At 38.2% G+C, this 19023-nt stretch overlaps 1 protein-coding gene across 1 annotated transcript in view; it reads left to right on the forward strand.

Annotated features, from left to right (window-relative positions):
• Positions 1 to 16904: 16904 nt before the first annotated feature.
• The window catches only part of SAMD13 (sterile alpha motif domain containing 13), a 49617-nt gene continuing 47498 nt past the window's right edge, over positions 16905 to 19023 (forward strand). Inside the window, exons 1-2 of the mRNA XM_008571623.1 lie at positions 16905 to 17100; positions 18455 to 18539. Of these exons, the coding sequence (XP_008569845.1) occupies positions 18487 to 18539 (53 nt within the window). The 5' untranslated portion in view covers positions 16905 to 17100; positions 18455 to 18486. The remainder of the gene's footprint in view (positions 17101 to 18454; positions 18540 to 19023) is intronic.

Consider the following 19023-nt stretch of genomic DNA (forward strand, 5'->3'; position numbering starts at 1 on the left):
GGTAAGAGTGCATTTAGTTTTGTAAGAAATTATCAAACTGTCTTACAAAGTGGCTGTACCATTCTGCATTCTCACCAGTAGTGAATTAGAGTTCCTGTGGCTTCACATTCTCAACACCATTTGTTGTTAGCGTTCCAGATTTTGGGCATTCTAATAAGTGTGTAATGGTATCTCGTTGTTGTTTAAATTTGCATTTTCCTGGTGACATATGATGTGGATCATCTCTTCATATGCTTATTTGTCATCTGTTTATCTTCTTTGGTGAGGTGTTTGTTAAGGTCTTTAGACCATTTTTCAATTGGGTTATTTGTTTTCTTACTGCTGAGTTTTAAGAGTTCATTGTATTTTGGAAAACAGTTCATTATCAGATGTGTCTTTTGCAAATATATTCTTCCAGTCTGTGGCTTGTCTTCTTATTCTCCTGACATTGTTTTTTGCACAGCAGAAATTTTAAATTTTAATGAAGTCCAGTTTATCAATAATTTCTTTCATGGCTTATGTCTTTGGTGTTGTATCTAAGAAGTCATCACCATACCCATGGTCATCTAAGTTCCTTTTATGTTATCTTTGCAGCTGCCCAGAACTTGCAGCAATACCACTTCTGCTTACTCGCGTTACGGAGAAGCCCCACTAAACAATTACTTAATAGAAAGGTATTAGATGAGGGGAGCTCCTGGAGAGGGAGCAAAAATTAAAAAGCTAATCCAGAGGCAGAACCTCACTCCGCAACTGAGGTGGAATGGATCCCAAGGAGCTGGCTTTAATGAGTCCTGTTACCATATTAAAAGAACTCAGAGTAAAGGAGGCCACATGATTTTGTAAATCATTAAAGAAAAAACATAAAAAGAGTAGATCCCTGATTCATGTGGCACCAACTTCCAGGAATTAATAAAAGGACATTCAAATCTCTTGGTAATAACCCACAAATTTCACAAATTTTGCACAAAAAAATGGCATGTAGCAAGCAATCAGCGATGGGTTGTTTTAGATCTAATGTATCAGAACATGTGACGAAAAGCGACTGAGTCAGAGGCAGTATCACGTTCTATTTTCAGAAAACAGCAGCCTTGGACACAAACCAAAAGGCAGGTGGTGTGCCCGCATTCACACTGAGACCAAGTCCCTACATCAATCTCTCTGGTCACAGCTGCACACAGAGATAGCAAGTCGCTATCTTCCCTTCTGAAGAACTAAGATAAATATTGCATGACAACATAGTTCTTCTGCAAAGAAAACTTGCACCAACAGGCACCCTGCCTCTGAGTTAATACTCTTTTTCCATCCTCCCTGTTGATCTGCAGCCTCTAGTGCCAAAGTCCTCTACCACCCAGGAACTCACTTGCCATACTAATGACCTCTGGACATGCTCAGCTGTTTAGGAACTTTCCTATCTTAGCAGCTAGTTAGAGGTAGAGGCAGAACTCGAGCACAAGTGTGCTTGATCCAATTTCAAATTTGGCTTTTTTTTTTTCTTCTAAACTAGGATTTATTTCAACCCATCCATCTATCTAACCAGGCAAGTCTCAGGCACAGTGCCAGGCACTGGGGAGAGAGTCAAATGAGACATCACAGAACCAGTAATAGCAGGTCTGGTCTTTCTCACGGTGCCATCTTTCTGGTTCTGCCTCTTCTGCCTCCTTCTTCCACTTTGGACCCTCGTGATTATTGGGCTTACCTGGATAATCTACAATAATCTTATTTTAAAATCAACTGGTTTGTAACCTTCATTCTATCTGCAACTTAATTCCCCTTTGCCACATAACCTAACATATTCTAGGGATTAGGGTGTGGGCATCTTGTGGGGGATGGCATAACAGACCATCCCCAACTCATAATAGTTCAAACTACAATTCTCCAACTTTACGAGAGTGCAAAAGCAATATGGATTCAGTAGAAATTGTACTTTTTTTTTTTCCTTTTTGTCTTTTTTCGTGACTGGCAACGGATCGCAACCCTCAGTGTCACGCCTGTACCGGACCGGGACCGGCAATGGGATTGCAACCCTCGGTGTTGCGCCCGCACCTCGCTCAGCCAGTGAGCGGCCGGTCTGTATGTGGGATCCGAACCCTTGGCGGGAGCGCCGCCGCGCTCCCAAGCGGCGCGCTGTAGCAGTGCGCCACCGGGCCGGCCCTAGAAATTGTACTTTGAGTACCCATACAACCATTCCGTTTTTCACTTTCAGTACAGTATTCAATAAATTACATGAAATATTCAACATTTTATTATAAAATTGTCTTTGTGTTAGATGATTTTGCCTAACCATAGGCTAATGTAAGTGTTCTGAGTATATTTAAGGTAGGCAAGGCTAAGCTATGACATTTGGTAGGTTAGGTGTATTAAATGCATTTTTGATTTATCATATTTTCAATTTACAATGGGTTTATCAGGATGTAACCCCATCATAAATCAAGAAATGTCTGTACTCTGTCTACCACAGTTATAAACCTAGGAGTGGAATTGCTGAATAATAGATGGATAATAATAATGGATCTTCAACTTGATAATGCCAAATTGTTTTCTAAAGCAGTCACACTAATTTATACTCATCTCAGCAGAATAAAAAAGTCCCCGCTGTTCCATACCTCACCAACACAGCCTGCTCAGACTTCTAAAATTTTGCCAATCCGGTGGATATAAAACTGTAACTCAGAGTTTGAATATCTGCTTTCCTAATACTGAGATTGAATATTTTAATATGTTTATTGACCACATGGGTTTCCTCTTTTGTAAAATGCCTGTTTTTCTATTCGGCTGCTGGGGTTTTTGTCTTGTAATTTGTGGGGGTTCCTTACTCTTCTGGATATCAATATTTTGTCAGGAAAGTGTGCTCCAAATATCTTCTCCTAGTTTGAGGTATGTTTTGATCAATCAGTTTCTGATTTTACTGTACTCATATTTCTTCAATATTTTTCTTTACAAATTATACTTTTGTGTCTTCATTAGAAAATTGTTTCTTATTCTATTGGCATAAAAAAAGAGTTTCTATAGTTTCTTCCAAATATGTTAAAGTTTTGCCTATCACATTCATGTCTTAAATCCATCTGAAATAGATGCTTTTTGGTATGGTGTAAGGCAAAGATCCAATTACATTACATTTTCCCTCTACATTGATAAGCAATTGTTCAAAGGCCAATTACACCTACCTGCAATGCCATGTACATCATATATCAAGTTTCCTCTCATGCCTAGGTCTGTTTCTGGGCTTCCTGTTATATTCCATTTTTCGTTTTATCTCTCCCTATGCCGATATCACAATGTCATCAATGCAATAACCTTGTAATATATCTTGCCATTTGATAAGACAAGTCTCTACTACCCTAGTTCTTCTTACAGGGTATCTAATCTATTCCTGATCCTTTAAGTTTCCATACATTGTAGACTCAGCTTAAGTCCTTTGAAAACCCCTCTTGAGATTTTTATGAGAACTTAACTGTGACTATACACATTACTTGTGGTCAAATTAAAATCACTGTGATATCAAATTCCTCTAGTCACGGGCCAGCCCGTGGCTCACTCGGGAGAGTGCGGTGCTGATAACACCAAGGCCCCGGGTTCGGATCCCATATAGGGATGGCCGGTTAGCTCGCTGGCTGAGCGTGGTGCTGACAACACCAAGTCAAGGGTTAAGATCCCCTTACCGGTCATCTTTTTAAAAAAAAAAAAAAAAAAAAAAATTCCTCTAGTCATGAACATGGTATATCTCTATTTATTTAGAAATTCTGATTTTCAATGAAGTTGTATAATTTTTTCATAAAGGTCTTGCACATCTTTGGTAATGTGCAAGATCTCTTCCTAGGTATATTGTATTTTTGCCGTACTTGTAAATGATATATTTAAAAAATTACATTTTCTTACTCTTTTGCTGGTGAGTAGGAAAGCAATTGATATTGATCTTGTATCCACCAAATTCTATTATTAATTTTAATAATTTTCTATAGATTTTTGACTTTTCTATACAGATAATTACACCATTTGTAAATATTGACAATGTTTTTCTTAAACTTCTTATTCCTTTTCTTTTCTGATCGTGTAGCTAGAACTTCCAGTGTGTGGTGGCTAGAAGTAGCAGGCTTCCCTGACTTCTTACTGATTTCTAAAGGAATGCTTCTAACCTTCCAGCAGTGAGTAAAATTTTTGTGAGTTTTTGGTAAATATTCATCAACTTGAGGAAGTTAACTTTTATCCCTAGGTGGCTAAGAGTTTTTGTTTGCTGGCTTGCTTGTTTTAACATGAATAAATATTAAATTTTATAGAATGATTCATCCACAACTATTGAGATGAGTGTGAATTTAGCCTCTATAAACCTATAATTTGGTGAATTACATTAATCTATTTTATGAAGTTAAACCATCCTGTGTCCTGAGAATGAACTCAATGTATTTAAATAAACTCATATTATCTTCTATGCATTGTTGGATTAAGTTTTAAAAATTTTTTTGCGAAGTTTTGCATCTGTGTTCATGAGTGAGGTTTGTAAGTTTTTATCTCTCATATCATCCTTGCATAGTTTGTTATATATAATACAAAAAAGTTTTCTATGGAAACTTTTTTTCCATAGAATGAAGCCAGTATATTCTTTATTGGGGTGTTTCTCTATTTTTTAATTCTTTGAGAGAGTGTGCTTTAGATAGGAATTATGTTCCATGGGTGTTTGTTAATATTTACCTGTAAAGTCATCTGGTCCTGGTATTTTCTTTGTGGTAAGATTTCGAAATTGCTGAATCAGTTTTTTTTAAGGGCTTTAAAACTATTCAAAGTTTCTCTTTCTTCCTTAGTTTTGGTAAATTGCATTTTTTTTAGTAATTTGCCCATTTTGTCTAAATCTTCAAACGTGACACCAAATTGTTTGTAGTAGTTTACTAGTTTTATACATCTCTGAATTTTAAAAATTCCAAAACTTTTTTGTCTTCTTTCTTCTTCTTCTTTTCTTTTTTTTTTGATCAAGCAGGTCAGATCAATTTGTTTATTTTATTCACCTCTTTGAAAACCTGCTTTTTGACATTGTTGATCTTCCTTATTTTATCTCAGTTTTCTATTACTTTAATTTCTGGGCTAATCTTTATTATTTCCTTTCTTCAGCTCTCTTTAAATTAATTCTATTGTTCTTTTCAAAATTTCTCATGGATGTTTAGCCCAATAATATTCAGCATTTCTTACTTTTTCTTTTTTTTTTTACTGACCGGTAACAGGATCGCAACCCTCGGTGTCGCGCCCGTACCGGGGACTGGCAACGGGATCGCAACCCCCAGTGTTGCACCCGCACCATGCTCAGCCAGTGAGCGGGAACCGGTCTCCACATGGGATCCGAACCCTCGGCGGGAGCGCCGTCGCACTCCCAAGCGATGCACTCTCCAGTGCGCCACCGGGCCAGCCCATCTTACTTTTTAATATAAGCATTTATGGCTTAAATTTCCCTCTAAGCCCTCTTTAATTGTATTTAAGTTTTGGTAAAGATGGTAAAGTTTTCGGTAATCGATTCTAAAGATTTTCCATTACTGTTATTATTTACTCCTTGACTGATAAGTTATTCGGAAGTGTGTTTTTTAATTTTCAAAATGAATTTCTTAGCATTATCTTTTAGTTAATATCTATATTAATTGAATTATAGTCAGAAAATATAATCTGTTTAAAACCAATTCTTTGAAATTAGTTGAGATTTGCATTATGGCCTTATTCATGATCAATTATTGTAGTGTTCTAAACATGACCCAAACTAAACTTCTATATGCACCTTAACTTGGAGCACAGAAATCTGTATAGTAAATCAAGCTTTCTGTATTAATCAAATTTGTCATGGTTTTTGGTTCATTTTATTTATATTTTATCTAAGAAAGATACAATTAATAATTCACTATAGTGGAGACTTTGACAATATTTCTTTGTAATTATGTCAAACTTCCTTTTATGATATTGAAGATATGTCATCAGGCTTGTGAAAAATTAGAATCATTTTATCTTCCTGGCTAATTAAATCTCTTATCATTATTAATCTCCTTTGTGTATCATAAGGTTTTTTGCCTTAAAATAATAGATATGATATACATACTCCAACTCTTTCTGTTTAATATTTGCCTAAAATATCTTTTTCTATCCTTTATTTTCAATTATTCTTTGTTAATGTCTTAGGTGTGTCTTGTAAAAAATATACACATAGAATTTGATCTTTTGATCCAAAATCACAAACTCTGTTTCAACTGGAAGTTTATTGCATTTACTTTTGTTGACATATTTAAATTTATTTTTGTCATCAATTTTTTAACTTACGATGTTTTGTAACTTTTTCCTTTTCTCTTCTTGCCTCTTTTGAATTGATTAGATTTCTTAATTCCAAACATTTCTTAATCTAGTTTTGGATTTATTGCCTTTATGTCAATATTTTAAGTAATTCCTTTGAAATCAGAACATACATACTTTTTTTTTTTTCCTTTTTGTCTTTTTTCGTGTCCGGCAACGGATCGCAACCCTCAGTGTCGCGCCCGTACCGGACCGGGACCGGCAACGGGATTGCAACCCTCGGTGTCACGCCCACACCTCGCTCAGCCAGTGAGCGGGAACCGGTCTGTTTGTGGGATCCGAACCCTCGGCAGGAGTGCCGCTGCGCTCCCAAGCGGCGCACTGTAGCAGTGTGCCACCGGACCGGCCCAGAACATACATACTTTACTTAACAAAATCTATACTTAATATATCTTTTTTTGGTAGCTGGCCAGTATGGGGATCTGAACCTATGACCTTGGTGTTACCAGCATCATGCTCTCCCAAGTGAGCTAACTGGCCAGTCCTCTACACTTAATATCTTTACAGTTGTTCCAAATATTCAGGGAGTTAAGAATGCCTTAACTTCCATCATCACTTCCACTTCAAAATCTATTATTTTTTAACTCCAGAAGTTGCTCTTTATTATTGAGACGTTTCTCACCATTAATATTTGTTCAGATTTACCCAACAATTTGCCTTTTACTTAACTCATTCCTTCTTGCATCTCAGAATTTCCTTCTCAGATCATTTTCTTTCTTTCTTCATTTTTTTGGTGGCTGGCCAGTATGGGGATCCAAATCCTTTACCTTGGGGTTGCAAATTTTCCTTATTCTTGAAGACATGCTTAGACGTTCCTTTATTAAAAGTTTCTTGATGTTAAACTTTCGTAGTGTTTGTTTATCTAAAGTGCCTTATTTCATCCCCATTTTGAAAAACAGTTGTAGCAAACAAGTTAGTATTACTGAATATTCATGTAATTCTCTCCACTTCCCAACCTCCCTTGTGGTTAGTTTGAGACCTTGCCACTCATTCTGGCCAACGGACTGCAACTAGAAGTGACAAGTTTCACTACCAGACAAAGGCATTTAGAACCTGAATTCTTGTGTGTTCCTCCTTTCCTTCTGCAGTGATCTCATAGGCCATGTAGCTCTGGTGATGCAGTTACAGAGAGCAGAGCTCCAGTCAGCCTGAGTCTCTGAGTACCTGTGTGGAGCAGAAGTCCTTGTGACCTATACTACATGTGTAATGTGAGAGATATATAAACTTTTGTTATGTTAAGCCACAGAGGTTTCAGAGTTAATTTGTTACCTCAGCATAATCTAACTCTTCTATTATCTCTTAAAATTCTGTTTAGATGCTTATTGAACCTTCCCACTGTATCCTCCACGACTCTTAACCTGTCATATTTTCTAGCACTTGTCTCTCTGTCTCTTCCAATTTATACTTACCACTCCCCAATTTCTCTCTTCAGCTGTGGTCTTTTCTGTTTATTGTTACACTGTTTTTAATTTCAATTTTTTATTGTTTCATTTCTAGAAGTTCTATTTTGTTCTTTTCGAAATATCATAGACATTTTTATAGTCTCTTTCTTCACATTTTTATTTCCTTTATAATTTATTTTCATATATTAAACATATTCATTTTAATTTTAAATTTATCCTTGCATTTAAAAGATGTTTTATGTATTTTATCCCTCATGTAAGAGTAGGAGAAGTCCTCGTTCTATATTTTTATTTGTATTTTTATTATTTCAAATTGCTTATACTTTGGGATACAAGGAACTTACCCCTGGGTCCTTCCCTGCCCCTAGATGTCTGATTCTGGGTTCAGCTATCACTACAAAATACCCATTATTGAAGGTAAGCCAACGTCATGCTGTGTCTGCTGTATAGTGTATCTTTTGTCTGTCACTGAGCCTGTCTCCAAGTGGTTTCCTTTACCTGCAAACTTCACAATTTTAGTTCAGAGGGTTTATGGTTATTTCTAACTCTCATAGACCTACCCACTCCATTTCCTATCTCTAGACTGCTGCTATGTTTTGGAGAATGTCCAAAAGTTTGAAATTTGGATAAGGGGATAAGACTGTACAAACTTCTGCTTTTTAATATCATCTGCCTAGGAATAAAAATCTCTGGACAGGAAGAAATAAAGAAAGGAAGGAAGGAAAACATTTTTTTGAAAACTTGTGTGTGTGTGTGTGTGTGTGTGTGTGTGTACACCCTTCCCACTACAGAGAATATGAGGGCAGGTATCCTGTATTCCAGTGATGAGTTTTCAATGACTAGGGATAGTTTCAGCAGAGAATTCAGTTTGTTGTCCACTCATTGCTGTATATCCTGGCATATCAACTATCCTAAAATTATCCTGAATTTCTAACTGACTTATGGCTAATAATCTTATGTCATTTCAATTCTGACAGAAAGGGACAGGTATCACCTGTCTTGTAAACTTTCTAGACTAAGTTATTTCAGCAATGTTCATTTATTTCATGCTATAAAACAGATCCCACACTGATAAAACCAACCAACCAACCAATCAACCAACCACCACCACCAATAACCCTGGATTTGCTTTAAAGTACACATTTGATCCTTCCCCACAAGCAGTGTAGTGGTTAGCATTCCAGGTGTGAATCTCAGGTGTCCGTGTTCATAAGGATGTCAAGCTTACCAATATTTGCAGATTTTTAATTTAAAGCGTACGGATCCATCCTCAATATCAGCATATAAAATCTACTTTAATCCTTTATCAAACTTTCTGTTGTCCAACACATATCAAATCTTGGTTGAGGGAACTAACATTTATGAAACATTGTTGAACAAAATGCAGTCTTAATTGTACTAGTTTCCTAAGGCTGCTGTGATAAAGTACCACAAACTGGGTGCCTTAAAACAACAGATATTTATTCTCTCACAGTCTAAAGGCCAGAAGTCTGAAATGAAGGTGTCAGCAGGGCCATGCTCCCTTTGAAGCTTCTAGGGGAGGATCTTTCTCTGCTTCTTCCACTGCTTGTAGCCCCAGGTGTTCCTTGGCTTGTGGCGGCATAACTTCAGTCTCTACTTCTGTCTTCCTTCTCTGTGTCCCTTTGTCTTCATATAGCATTCTCTGTCGGGTCCGCTGCCGGCCAACCTGAACAGCCCTAGCCTCGTTCCTTTTGGTGGGCAAGCGAATGGCCCGGATTCCTCTTTCCCTCTGGTCCCCTTTGGAAGGAGATGGGGGAAGAGAGCCATGAAGAGAGGTGAGCATACTGCCAGCCCCAACCAGCCTGGTTAAAGGACACTTAGACGAGGTGGGGGTTCTGTCAAGCAGTTCCGTTTATTATCACACAAGCACTTGCTTTTAAAGGCAAATGGGGAAGGGAGGTTTTTACATCCGCCAATCATCTTAAAGGTTATGAGAGCATGCATCCTGTCTCAATGCCTAGCTATTGCAATCACAGTGTTCACGAGCGCGGAAGCACATATTTGGCCAATAAGGGCTAAGGCAAGGTTCCCGCAGACATTCCCACCCTACTTCCTGCCAGTGCCACGTTAATACACCCTTGTGGGCCCATAATGGCACCACTTGTAATGTCACTTAAGGTGGCGTTAGTTTTTAAGGCCCGACAATTCTCCTCTCTATGTCCTTCCTCTTCTTACAAGGACACCAGGCGTATTGGATTAGGGCCTTCAGTACTTCTGCATGACCTTATCTTAATTACATCTGCCTCTACAATGATACTATTTCCAAATAAGGTCACATTCTGAGGTACTGAGGATTAGGATATCAACATATCTTTTTGGGGGACCCGATTCAATCCATAACACTATATGTTCCTCAGAAAGATTTTATCTTCCAAATAGGCTTGGATCGTACTGTCTTAGAAACACAGGAATTGGCTTTCTCTGGACTGTTGCAATGCCATGTTTTCAGCTTAATAAGAAATAGCTTAATGAATGCCACTATTCCATTTATTAATCAAATTCATTAAGAACCCTGAACCATTTGACTTTTTTCTTTTTCCAGAACTGTTACAAAATTTTTCCCCCCAAACAACTGATAGGTTTTATTTTAGAGTCAATGATAATCATGTATCTAATTATGCATTTCTTCTTGCTTTGGTTGCCAGGAAACTTAAAAATTTAGCCATAAGTTAATTTTAATACTTTGTAGGATGCTACAGCTACATATCTGCATTTTTTACTTCTCTGGTGTTGATATTTTATTTTCATTCTGATGTTAAATAGGTTTTAAAATTGCTTCTTATAGTATTCCAAGTCACTCCCAATACTTTGTGGGAAAAAAGTAGGTAATAAGTAGGGGGGAAAAATGTAAATCTATGTCTCTTTCTTCCTTGTTCACAGCAAATTTTCTTCCTGTCCCAGGTCATCCATCACTGAATGACTGACCACAGATTATGAGCCATCAAAATTAGTCCTCCAGTTTACATTCTTTTTTTTTTTTTTGTCTTTTGTCTTTTTTCCGTGTCCGGCAACAGATCGCAACCCTCAGTGTTGCCCCCGCACCGGACTGGGGACCGGCAACGGGATCGCAACCCTCGGTGTTGCTCCCGCGCCTCACTCAGCCAGTGAGCGGGAACCGGTCTGTATGTGGGATCCGAACCCTCGGGCGGGAGCGCCGCCGCGCTTCCCAAGCGGCGCACTATCCAGTGCGCCACCGGGCCGGCCCCTCCAGTTTACATTCTAAGTGGATGATTCAAACAGTACTCACCTAAACAGGGAGGGGGAGGCAATAAAAACCACTCATTTTATTTTTGAGCAAATCAACTAGAACTCACCGACTTCCCTCAAAGATTAAAGGAAAAGGTGAAAAAAAAAAAAAATAGAATGAGACTCATGCAATAGTGAAAGTAAAATAAATCTGGAATAGTAGAAGAAATAAACAAGGAGAATAATTAAGCCACGAAAATCACATTAAAAGCACCAAGGAGCAGAACCTAAATTGCAGACATTTGGACATAGAGGGCAAGCTATTTAAAAAAAAAAATTACACAGAATTTAGTGGAGAATGACACAGAATGAAGGTAATCAGAAAGAAGATGAAAGATGTGGATCATAGACAATGGAGACCTACCATGAGTGACTGCTATCTTTGAAGATGTGAATGAACAAGTGAAAATGAAAAAATTTACAAAATAGAAGAATTTTATGAAATAAAGCAGGTCTTAAAATTGCATTTTGAAAGGTCTCACCATATTCCAAGAAAATTTAATAAAAGCTTTTCCCCAGAACTTTAAGGATTAAAAAAAAAAGGAATCATACAGTCATGTAGACAAGAGGGGATAAGGTCATCTTCATAAACGAAGAAATCAGACATATTCCAAGCAATATTAGATGCTCAAAGAAAATAGAAAATGGTTAATGAATGTTGAAGGGAAAAAACATTCTACACAAGGTCTAGCCACCTCTGATGAATAATGACAACAGAAAGAAATCATCAAATATGCAAGAACTAAAGAAACATAACATTTATGCACTTCTGAAATATCTTTCAGGAAGAAAACTCAAGACAATGAACAGAGGAGTAACAATAATGTATTCATGAATGAGAAAATCATGAGATACACAAGATTGAGCCATGAGCTTTGAATATTTATACATAAAATTATAGTTAAATAACTGATATCTTAAGTCATAAAAATTAGATTGTTATAATGCTTAAAATAAAAATACACAATATAAAGAATAATATTTTATTAATAATAATAGACTGGAACAAAAATCATATTTGCTCTCCAAACTGAGAGATGGGGAAGAGAAGAAAGAGAATCCAAACAGATTGTTTTCATCACCTTTCATCATTTTATTTCTAAAGTTAATTGAGAAATATAAATGTAAGCATATTATTTAAAACAGACTTTACAACTTGCAAATTGCCAGAATGTAGAAGGCAGCCTTCTAAAATGGCTCTGAATATTCACCACTGCCTGGTATTTATGCCCTTGTGTGTAGGCTGAACCTAATAACTTGCCTCTAACGAAGAGAATGTGGAAAAAAAAAAAAAAAAAAAAAAAATGGTGGGCTTAAAAAAATGATGGGCTTTCACTTCTGAAATCAGGCTATAAAAGACTGTGACTTCCGTCTTGCTTACACTCTTCTCTGACTCTTCTCACATACTTGCTTTGATAAAGCCAGCTGCCATGTCGTGAGCTACCCAATGGAGAGACCCATGTGGCAAGCAACTGAGGCCCTGAATCCTGCTATTCTTTTACCAACTCCAGATATTTTCTTAAATATCCACTTCTCAATGAAGTTTACGCTGATCTCTATATTTAACATTTCAACCCACATCCTCTCTTGTACTCCCTACTCCCTTTATCCTGCTTTGATTTTTTATAGCACTTACCACTTCCTAATGTACTACAGAATTTACTTATTTAGTTTATGTTTATTATTTATAGTCTGCCTCCCCCATACTCATATTATAATATTAGCTCCATAAGGGCAATAAACTTTTTCTTTTGTATACATTGATGTATCTCAAGTATTTACAGTAAGCAGGAACTCAAGAGATATTCATTGACTGAATGAATAAATGGTTCTCAACCTTGTCAATGCCCCCTTTTAATAATAAATATGAGATGATATCCTCTTTACAGTGGTGAAGTGAAAGTCATAAGCTTCCTACACATGTAATTTTTAAAAATTAAAGAAGTGCCTTAACTGTAATATAAAGGAAAAAGTAAAGAAAGTAATCTACTTTAAAATAATGTGTGATTCAATATAACTGCTCAGGCATCTCTGAACTAAAAGACACAATATAGTAGCTGGATACCTGCATCCATCTGTAGAAGTACTATGAAATGGATAGCCACAAAACGAATTGTATTGGTGATTCAAATTCCATGAATGATATTGCCATTCGATTTACAGTATTCCAGGAAAATTCAATATATACTAAAACTGTGTGAAAACCCTTTATATGTAAAATAGATTCTAGGCTCAGATCATCATTACCAGGTTTTTCACATACACGAATGAGCAATGGGACAGTCACGTCACACAGGATGTGGAACAATTCTTTGCTGTGCAAGACTGTCCTGGGCAATGGAAGATGTCTAGCATCTTTGGTCCCACCAACTATATTCCAATAGCGGCCCCTTCCCAATCACTGGGACAAGCAAACTCACTCTGGTAAATTTCCAGAACCACGCCTAGAGGCAGCTCCATCCCAACAAACCCATGATCTACAGATCCAGCAGCTTTGTTTCTGTTGTCATTGGCCACCTCTCTACAGCATCCGACCTGTCGTTGAGCTCCTTCTCACCTCTCCATCCTCCCTGGCTTCCATGTCGCTGCACTCCTGCCGCTTTCCCTTTCTGCCTTCATCAGTTTCTGCCTGGTGTCATTGTCTGACTCCACCCCTGCTGCCCCTCATTTCTCTTCTCTACACAGGCTCTTCAGCTACCTCTCCTAAGTAAGTGACTCTCAAATTCCATTCCATACGGAATATTCAAATCCACACTTTCAACTGCCACTTGGTCATTCACATCCACTGAGCCTGAAGTTATACATGTCCAAAATCAAACTAGTCATCTTCCTCCAAAACCTGTTATCCCATCAGTTGTATCTATTTAAGTGAATGGCAACATCACGCACTTACTCAATCGTCTTTGGTCCCTATTCTCATTTTCCACATCCAGTTGATTACACGGCTCTGTCCATTTTCCCTCCCAAATATCTCCTTTGCTTCCTTTCTATCACCATAGTTCAAGCGATCGTCATTACCTGTAGCTTAGAGCATTGTCAGTCTCCTAACTGGTACTTCCATTCCCATTTATCTTTTGATGCTTCCACAAAAGGAGTTTCTGCAGATAATAATAGTAGCTAAAATCTGTACAGCCACAGCAGAAAGTAGAAACTGCTAACTGGTACTTCCATTCCCATTTATCTTTTGATGCTTCCACAAAAGGAGTTTCTGCAGATGATAATAGTAGCTAAAATCTGTACAGCCACAGCAGAAAGTAGAAACTACAGTAGTATTATTTAAATTTAAAAGAGAGGTTAAGTAACTTACCTTAGGTCACAAAGCTAGCTCAGAAGTGACAACACCAGGACTCCAGGTCTATTTGGCTTCTAAAATCCCTGGGGTTTTTTGTTTTGTTTTGATACAACTTTCTCATATTTCCTGTAGCCTAATTACAATCTTCTGTTCAGTCTCTATCCCTATCCCATCTGCCTCTTCCTTCCCCTTCCATTCTTCCAATCCGTAGGTTCTTCTGGTTTTACTTATGCCCTTATTTTGTAAGGATTTACTCATTAGCCATTTCGAGAAAGTCCTTCACCGCAGGCCCCTCTTCTTTCGCTGTGTCCACCACACCTGTCCCCAGCCCTCCGCCCCTCTCTTCCCTGCTAAAGGAAGGACTGGAGAAGGAAATGGAGAGTGTGCAGGGTGGCCCCAGCCTCCGCACCTGCGGACACGTACACCTCCCTGCATCTTTAGCTTTTCTCCGCCTAACGCCCAGTGCTGCTTTACGGTCCTAATATAATGAATCAATTAGATAAAAAGTGCTTTGTAAAGGAAGGAGTGCTGTAGAGCGCTCCATAAACGTACAGTACAATTACTCACCCTCCCTGCATGCGCAGGGTTTCAACCGAGTTATTCTGTGAGCAACACAATAGGTGTTTCAAGCAGAGAATCCACATGTGTGTTCGGGGTGAAGGGAGAGTAGAGCCCTAAGTAATATGAACTCGACCCAGGAAATTTCTACTTATCATTATTGCCGAAGTCCAGCTGAAAACTTCATCAGGGTTGTCATGAGCGAGTAACACAGGAAGAAAATGGTATTAACCCTGAAAACCCTCACTTTAAAAATCTCTCGAGGAGGATCCCCTCCCCCCCAGCTCCCTAGAAGTTTTAAGTCACCGCCTAGGTCTTCTCTCATATCCCCAGGCCCCTGTCCGGGTCCGTCCTTTTCTATATGTAGGAAGAAATGCTTGGAAAAACTTCACAGAATCATTTCTCCTGTGAGTGTGTCTAAGGAAGAGTTGGTTGTAACTACATTTTCTTTGCCTCTTTCCCTTCAAGAGTGGTGAACTGAACATGCTTTTGTTTTGAGCAATGCTGTCAGGACACCCTCCTCCCCTCACCCCTGCCCACAGGACTCACAGGCCAGCCCCCTCGCATTTGGATTCAGTTGGAGAATAGTTCAGGAATTTCATATCAAGTCCAAAAGCATTATGGAATTTGTTAGAGGAAGGAGCTCTTTATCTACATGAGAGTCTGTCGTTTTGGTCGGCAGTGGTGAAAAATCCACATGCCTAACCCATAATCAAAAAATGGTACTCAAAAATATTTGAACACTTAGAATTAGCCCCTAAATTATTACTGTTTGCTTTTTCAAGGGGCGATGGCAAAGATGGGTAGAGAGAGCACTTGAAATCTTTCTTAGTGAGTGATAATCTTTCAGGTAGTTGAAGATTTCCACATCATTCCTGGAATAAATAAGGGGAAAATTTTTGACTTTGAAATTTAGGTTCCAAATTTAGATCATAGTTGCTAATCTCCTAGTGCTTTTAAAGTTTACTAAAGAAAAAGGAGGCAGGCAGTCTTCTCAATTCTGCCTAAAATCTACATGGCATTATAGCAACAAATAACTTTTTCCAGGATTCTTCTGGGGAATCTGTATTGTCTGCCCTATCTTAAGTGGTTTTGTGGACATTTTCACCTAAAAGTGTCCAAATGTTGATTGGTGTTAATTTCAATGAAGCAGGAACCATGTATGTTTTCTGTGTATGTGCAGAGCATTAATGGGATCGGAATGCTCCCCTGGAGCAGTGGTTCCCAGCCAAGCAAAGGAACTGTGAGTCTGACCAGGGTGACAATCAAAAGATATTGCCCAGTCTGTACTTCACCTCCTCATTTCTCGATTGGAATGGAGGATGGTGGTGGGAAAGACTATGAATTTGGGGGTTGGCACAATATCTTCTTATTCATATGTAACTAATTGAGTACCAGGTACTCACAAATTGTAAGTGTTGATTGAATTTGTTGAATTACGCTTTTTGTGCAACTGGGATAAACGGTTAAAATTAAACCTCCCAGATCTAATTGTTTTGCTTTGTAGAGTAAAGTTTAGTTTGTTCCAGTTTGAATATTTGCTTGCTTCATTTGGTAGGCTGAATGCCAAAATAAAAGAATGTGGGCGTTTTCAGGAGATCTGGTCATCTATTTTGCATCCTCTCTGAAATATGCTACTTCCTGTATAATGAAGTAAAAGGACTTGCTGCTGGGCAGTGCTTTCCTTATTCTTACAAAGAGATTACTTAAAAGCCAGCACTGAGAATTTTGTCCATGAATCTCTATTAGGAAAAAAGAGCAACACAGAACTGCAGCTTCTGAGCTTTCACTGGTTATACCCCATAAGCACTGAGTTCTTTCCCTTATTTTTCCCATAGGGGAGAAAAAGAAATAGTTTGAAACATATTTATGCTCAGACCAACAGCAAAGACATAACATGCAGCAACAGTGAAAAGGAGGGAGAAAATAAGAGGCTATTGGGACAGCTTGATTTTCTTTTCGCAAGACAGGTGCGGGGAGAATTCTGCAGTTTTTGGACTCGTGATTCATTCACTTCCAGTAATTGTACTGAAGGTAGTTAGCAAAAGTGAACAGGCACACTGTAGCTTTAAAAAGTCAGCCATGAACCAGAAGGCAGTTGGTGCAGCTTGTGTGTGATTCCTAACGTCATGTTGGCTGAGAGCCAGCCTGGTTTTATTTCACTGTGTCAAATTGTACCTCCTTATTGAATTCCTTTGCCAGCCTACTTTGTGAAAGAAAACATTGGGGTTTCTTTGGCTGTTCTTGATAAGCCTATAAAAAATGACATGTTTTAGTTGCTTATAGGTAGGTTTTCTTTTTACTCTTCCACACAAAAAGAAAATAATAGTAATAATAATAGGACAATGTAGTGTGATGTTGCAGAGTATCATTGTGTTTTGTTTTGTTTTGTTTTGTTTCTGAGATGCTTAGAAAATGGTGAATGTGTAGTAGTTTCCAACTGAAGTGAAATCATTCTTTTAGCATGGAGCAGCAGCACTATCTTCCTGTCTACTCTGGAACGGTGTGTGAATGTATGCTGATAGCTATGTGTATATTAAATGCTGGGTTTCTCTATCAATGATCTAAGTGGTTTAGCAACTGAAGTTTCTGTGTGTGTGTGTGTGTGTGTGTGTGTTTCAGGAGTGAAGATTATCCCACACTTACAATGTTATTTGTTAATCATCTACTTCTCTAACAGTGATAAAATCTTATGAATATACTAAATGATGCACTTGCCATGTCAGAGTAATCCCTAGAGAAGGAGTGCCGAAGTATAAAGTGGTTTCAGAGGAAATGTGTTTAATTTATGGCTTCAGCTGAATAAGAGCAAACACATTTCAGGACTAGTTTTTTCTTTTTCTTAAAGCAGTTTTGTTCATAGTTTTTTCATCTTGCTAATTGCATATTAATTTGGAGGTTTTTATTTTTTCACAGTTCTCATCCTACTAAACAAAAAGAGTGATGGATGCTACTACATCTCCTTAAATGCTTTGATGATTTTACATAAATCTAGTGAGCTGCCTCCCCTCTCTTACACACACACACACACACACACACACACACACACACCCAGCACCACCTTTCTGTGCTAAAGGCTATCTGGTATTTTCGAAAGACGGGTTTTTGAGGCTTTCGTTGAGAATATGTGAGGTAGGGGAATACTTGCTGACAAAAGCTTTAAGTGCCCTTCTGTATTGCAATGAAAAAAATCTAGAAGCAGGGGAGTGGACAAAAACCAAATACAATAAGGAAAAAAAAAAAATCACAGCCCATGGTGGGAGGGGGCAGGAAAAGGGGGATTGTTTTTCTCTACTTTGGCTCATTTGTGAGTTACAATGTCTTAAGTGAGAGCTTGGCACCCAGAGGAAGCCGTGCCAGTTCACACAGCACTTGTTTTGAGCAAGGATTCAATTTCATTTGCAAATGCTTATTGTCAAGGCAGGGAGTGCCAGTACAGATGAAAGCACCCCAATCCGTCTCCTCTGGTCTTTTAGGTTTAATCACATCTCTCCAATCACTGAGGGAACTGGAGATATAAACAAACATACGTGAACTGGTGTGAAGCTGTAAAAGGGACCATTATGTTTCCGATTAAGAATATATATTCTTGTCTCACTTTCTAAGAATTAAACACAAGCTTTTCTCCCTTATTGATTAGTTGCTGAAGTAAAGGAACCCTGCAGTCTTCCCATGCTATCTGTTGACATGGAAAACAAGGAAAATGGCTCTGTCGGTGTGAAAAAGTAAGTGAAGCTGGCTTCTGAGTTCTGCTTCTGCAAACAACAGAGGGACTTGGTTTCTATTTTTATACTTCTTGCTTATCTACTACAATATACAGTTTGGGGATTGTCTTGTTTTGTCTGTACTGGCCATCAGCCTCCCTTTTCCCCCAAACCCCAGTTGCCTTTTTCTGTATTCCATTTCTAAAACAGAGATGACTCAGGTATCAAAATGTGCACAAAAGGTTAGTGTATCAGGCTTTGGAACAAGGACAGTTGAAGATTTCAGTCCTGCATCCTGTATATGAGTATTGAAATAAGAACTCCAAGCAAGCATAGACTCTGCCTTCCAAGTCCACAGGCTGCAAGGGTGAGGGCAGGAAATAGAGTCTGAGTTTTGTTTTTTTGTTTTTTGTTTTTTTTTTTTTTTTAATAAAATGACCTCTATCAAAACTGAGAAGAAAGGGAAGAAGCTTCAGTAAGAATACTGAGCTTAACAACTTCTCTT

Source organism: Galeopterus variegatus, unplaced genomic scaffold, assembly GCF_000696425.1.
Source record: "Galeopterus variegatus unplaced genomic scaffold, G_variegatus-3.0.2 Scaffold707, whole genome shotgun sequence".
Classification (NCBI taxonomy): Eukaryota; Metazoa; Chordata; class Mammalia; order Dermoptera; family Cynocephalidae; genus Galeopterus; species Galeopterus variegatus.